The following is a 5309-nucleotide window of genomic DNA, read 5'->3' on the forward strand; positions in this document are numbered from 1 at the left end:
TTGGGACCAGATAACAAATTCCTGGCATGTTTCCCAAATAACTTCATGAAGATACAGCTTAAGCCAGTTCAAAAATTGTATCTAATGTTCAGCAGACAACTGAGGATTACTAGGGAGAAATGCACTTTGAACTACCCTGGCAGAAAAGAGAAGAATTTACAGCTGCCAGCATACCATAAGCCATGCTTTTATTTCTGCTTGAGCTTAGTACACTATGTAATGGATTCACATTTCATCCAGGATGCATTCACTTTTCTGCATTCAGATTTAGCAGCCAGACCAGGTCTCAAGGGGGCAGGTAACCAGATCAAACAACACAACCACCACACCCTTGGACTGGGTTTTTAACTTTCCTTTAATGATAAGACAAAACCTGTGGAGGGGGAGCACAGTACAGAATAGCAGCAGTTCTGCATACCCAATACCGAAGAAGCACCTGTACAACTCAGTGGGGTTTGTTACAGTCATATACCCAAACTAGGGGTGGCTCTATTTATGCTGTTACGGCAACTCTTATTTTCCATATGCTTTAAATTATATGGCATCTACACAAGGTTAATTCTCTTGCCAGAAAGGGCTCTTGTTTCTTCAACTTGATAACCTGGTGTTTATCAAGGCTCACACTTTGAGACATGCAAGCACCTGAAAAGCATTAGCTACTGGAATGGTACAGCTCATTTGCTTAAGATGCAGTAAGAGATACCATCTCTTGAAGGAGTATTACTGATACTTTCCCTGGTGTGGTTCAGGATAGCCCTAATATGGTCCTTCATCATGTACACATTCTTTAGAACTCCTCTAGTTCCCAGAATCCCTGCAAACTTGTGTTACATAATGGTAAGATACACCAAAATATCAGTACCTTTCGAATTACCTGTTACTAGCATCTCTACAAGTACCTAACTGCAGCAATATTGATGGTAGTATCAAACCTGTTTACTTAAATCGGTCCTTTTTTTTTTTTCAGCTTACATTCCTTCCACCTCAGTTCCATAGCTCTTTCAAGATCTGTTCTATCTTCTGACTTTCTGCTGAACACTAAAAGTACTATGTAGTTGTAGCCTTGCCAGAAGGAATTAGGTAAAATGCTGTGAAGCATTTTGGTGAGAGAAAAGTGTTCTGGACAGATAGTAAGTTTATTCATACATCCACCATCTGGTCTTCTGCATTTCTGGAACTGAGTATAATTATGCACTGAAAAAAAGGATCCTTAAAACTGGCTGCTTTAAATAGGTTCACTCTCATTTTCAGATGGCTTTTGTCTTTCTTTTTGCTACCAAGTTCTTCAAGAAGAATTCACCTAGTTAAAAGGCAAAAAAAGCACCAAAATGATTTGTAGATATTTCAGTGAAATAAAGCAGAACAAGACACATTCTCATTTAATGCGAGTATTCTATCCTACAATTGTTCTTACCAGTATTCTATAATAATTCAATTCTATACAACAGCACTTTCAATACATACAGCAGGCACATTAAAAAAAAAAAACAACAAAACAACACAACAAAACCCCAACAAAATCCATAACCCAACAAACAACCCTTCCACCCCCAAAATCCTGATTTTCCTCATGTCCTATTTTATGAAATAGCTCTCCTTCTTTGTGCTTTCCAACAGGCAAAGGTGAAGTGATTTAGTTAAAAATTAATTCCTATTTCATAAAGTATCAGCAACTTGTAGTGAAACCTGCTATAAGTCTTGTTTAAGCTGGCATTAAAACAGTCTGAGATGCAAGGTGCCCCAGATGAGTCTTCTCTGCTCCCTCCTTAGGAAAAAGCAGGATGTTGGACCTACACATCAGTTCTGTTAAAATCAGCTGCTACTTAATACCCAGTGCTTTGTCAGAAAAACCACTGCCATAAATGTGTCTAATTATTTCTAGGGCACTGTAAATAAATGCTGCCTAAAGCAACAAAATTACATCACACAGAACAAAGGGTCCCATTAAACCCTGAAGTGTCCAAGAAGCAGAATGTAAAGGAAAGCTTGCAAATTGGGTACCCTTTATCCTGCCTCACGCATTAAATATAGTACAAACTAGGTTTGGCAAAAAATTAGCTTAAGCAGCACAGCAATTGTACAAATACCAATTACTGTCATACTGATGCATTTAGATGACCTATAGAAGATAATACGTGTAAATAATATAAAAAAAAAAAAAGATGACTATATGAGGTGTCCTTGAGCTAAAGTGAGCTTTGTTGCATATTACTTCACCATTTTAACTTTATATAATAAAATGTTACGTGCTAAAGAATTCAATGCTTTTCAGTAATTTACCTGCTTTATAGGAGGAGCGCACTAAAGGCCCGCTAGCAGTGTAATGGAATCCAAGATCATTTCCTACTTTTTCCCAGTACTTAAATTTTTCGGGAGTTACGTACTCCTCAACCTGAGTGAAAAGAATTAATTTTGACCTGGTATTAATGCAAAGAAAATGGCTATAGCTAGCATGTAGTGACATGAAACAGTCACATTGCAAGTTCAAAACTTTACACTCCAAAACTTTCAGCAGTCAAGTCACAAACTGAATTTTCTCTCTGCTTTCTACCAAAGAATGCATTTTATTTGCTTTTTGTATTGAGCTGAAAAGTTTGGAATTTCTAGTTGTTGCTTTATCATTTTCTTCACTGTTTTTGAATGGTCCTTTCGAGCAAACCTTTTTTTGTCCAAGTTAGGAAAAAAAGTACAATAGTCCTACAAATCTCTTCCCTAACAGTTATTTCAGTGACACACAGTCGCTGTGTGACTCAAGCTCTGGACAGATTACAGAACCAGAAAATAGTAATTCCCCCAGCTGAAGTGGCACCATGAAGGGAGAGCCTACGAGATGGTGAGGGGGAGCTGGCTTGAGCCATTATGTTTGAGACATACACTGAAACTCTTGTTTTCCAGAATCATGCCTCAGCTCCAGCTGTCTCCCCAGCTAATAGCAGCAAGTAGCAATGGGAAGGCTGCAGAAGATGGAAGGGATTAGATAGCTGAGGTAATTTTTAGTGAAGAGTCGGTAACAGATGAAGGTCAGGTTAAACAAGGAAGAAAACAAGTTTTTCCCAATATCCACAGTTAAGGTAAGGATGCATACCATGCCTCCATTTAGAAAGAGGCAACTTGACTGTGCAAGGTACAGACCATAACGCTGCCTGTAAATTAAAGGTATTTTTACCTTTAGGTGACGTTTTGTTGGTTGCATGTACTGTCCTAGGGTCAAACAATCTACATCTGCTTCCCGCAATACTGTAAAAACAAAATTCCCTGTTAGTGGCAGAAGGATCACATGGGATTGTCAGCAATTAGAAAACACCCTCCGTCCAAGTCTGAACAGAGGTCACTCCGCAGCACCCTGCGGGGGTTACATTCTGCTCTCCAGCAAAGGGAACTCGCAACCTCCATGAGCAGTAGCCACGTACCTCATTCTGAGCTCCATGCTGCTGCAAGACCTGAGCTATCTCAATTAAAGCTAGAGAGAATACCATTGCGCTGCACTCACTGCAGTCACGTGTCTCACTGCAGAGATGACATGCTCTTGTCTTTTTTATCTTACAGCTTTTCATTGTGTCTTTAGGTCAGAGCCTTCATTTGACAAAAAAATGGATGTATGCACATACACTTGGCACCTCTCCACTGTTTCAAGTGTCTTCATGCTGAAAAGATGCGGACAGTTCTAAAGAGCTATAAATCCAGGGGAAATTGCCAACATCTTTTGCCAGTTTTACACACTTGAAGGATATATGTTAGTTTTGATGCCTGCAGAATCTCATAAACTTTGTCTGCTAAAATTTGAGTCTATACTAGAACCAATATACAGCAAATGAGTTCAGGCAGTCTACTTACAGAGGGAAATCCAGACATCTGACAGTCAGCTCGCCTGAAGAATTATGTTCACTGCAACTAGCGGGGTATTCCAAACAAAAGGATGGCTGAGGAATCAGCTTAATATCTCCATGTATTTTCTGGCTACTTGGGCTGGTTGCCCCCAAGTCAAATAGAAAGAAAAGACTGTGTTTTGATTACAACATTATACTTACTGTTACCCTGGACTCTCTGTTCAGATTGATATGGTTCTATAAAGAAACTGGTTTGATACCAGCACATTTACACGTTCTTTAACTCCTACCCACATAAGGGAAGGAGAACAAAATTAGAGTAACTGAATGAATGTGGTGGGTAAGAGTTTGTCTCCGAATATGTCCATGAAAGTGGCCTGAAAGCAAATAGCACCAAATCTGAACTTTCACAGTCTTGTGGCTAGGAAATGCCAGGCAGGAAGAATGGGAAAATCAGGAACTGTAATTTTATGGTCCAGATTGTGGGATAGCTGCAGAAAAACTAGACTATATCACTGCATTCTAAATACGGGTTGTTGTACACAAAATAAAGTACCAGGTAGACGTTCTTTCCGGATATGGGAGAAATGCCATAGGATTTATGAATTTCTTCCTACAAGCGCATTGGTAAGTGAAATTTTCTCCTCTTAAAAATACATTTATATGAAAACATAAGAACATGCTACAACTCCAAAGACAGTAACAACTTTTTTTATGTTTAAGTAAGCTGAAATAAATCACTGTAAACAATAAGGTCTGCTATTTCTAAAAAGGAATGTGCAATAAGGCAACTATATTGCAAGTATTATTTAAGTATTGCAAAGATAAGAATATTAATATAGTCACACAAAGATAGTTGTAACTCCCATTGAAATCAACAGGAGCCGGATCTGCCTGTCAAATGGAATCTTAAACCCAATGAAGGCAAAATATTTCCGAAGTTCCATCTTTTTTAACCAAACTTTTTTTTTTCCATAAAGCTTAGCAATCATTTCCTGCACCAGCAAACTGATTTGCATGTAGAGGCAAAGCAGCTTACAACCGTTTTCCAACACAATTCAAATTCATACCTGTGAATTTTGGCTTATGTTTCCATACCAACTTACATTTCATTGTTGAATATACTTGTTCATCCGTCTCGCCTAGCCCCAACATAATGGAGGTTTTAGAAATGACACCGGGCTGGACCTCTTTAGCGTGCTTCAGCACACGTATGGATTGCTCAAAGTTGGCTCGGGGGTCACGGACCTTCCTTTTCATATTTTCAGCACAAGGGGAAAAAACACATGAAAGGGTGCACAGAAGTTAGAGATGCCAAGAAAGGTGCGTTCTGTGAGTTTCCACAAAGTGAAAATGACAACTTAGAGGTTCTACCCGTTCAGTTTGACACCGGGAAACGCCCCGAAGCGTCACAAGCGATGGGACGCGCCCCAGTTTCGTGCTGATTTGAGTACCAAAGCCGGGCTCCTCGGACCCGCGGCC

General features: G+C 39.4%; 1 protein-coding gene across 1 annotated transcript; it reads right to left on the reverse strand.

Moving 5' to 3' along the window:
- Positions 1-1020: 1020 nt before the first annotated feature.
- On the reverse strand, positions 1021-5097 carry LIAS (lipoic acid synthetase). Its single transcript, XM_009575334.1, has 4 exons — positions 4934-5097; positions 3167-3237; positions 2281-2392; positions 1021-1300 (listed from the first exon to the last, which is right to left on the reverse strand). Exons 1-4 carry the CDS (start codon positions 5085-5087, stop codon positions 1248-1250), a joined length of 390 nt encoding a protein of 129 aa, XP_009573629.1. The 5' UTR covers positions 5088-5097; the 3' UTR covers positions 1021-1247.
- Between the last annotated feature and the right edge of the window lie 212 nt (positions 5098-5309).

Source organism: Fulmarus glacialis, unplaced genomic scaffold (genome assembly GCF_000690835.1).
Source record: "Fulmarus glacialis isolate BGI_N327 unplaced genomic scaffold, ASM69083v1 scaffold25523, whole genome shotgun sequence".
Classification (NCBI taxonomy): Eukaryota; Metazoa; Chordata; class Aves; order Procellariiformes; family Procellariidae; genus Fulmarus; species Fulmarus glacialis.

Excerpts from the sequence above, each read along its gene's own strand:
- LIAS (XM_009575334.1), bottom strand. The coding sequence starts at position 5,087 with ATGAAAAGGAAGGTCCGTGACCCCCGAGCCAACTTTGAGCAATCCATA. Across the intron at positions 3,238-4,933 it reads AGTATATTCAACAATGAAAT|TATTGCGGGAAGCAGATGTA; the intron begins GTAAGTTGGTAT and ends TTGTTTTTACAG. Across the intron at positions 2,393-3,166 it reads CAACAAAACGTCACCTAAAG|GTTGAGGAGTACGTAACTCC; the intron begins GTAAAAATACCT and ends CTTTTCACTCAG.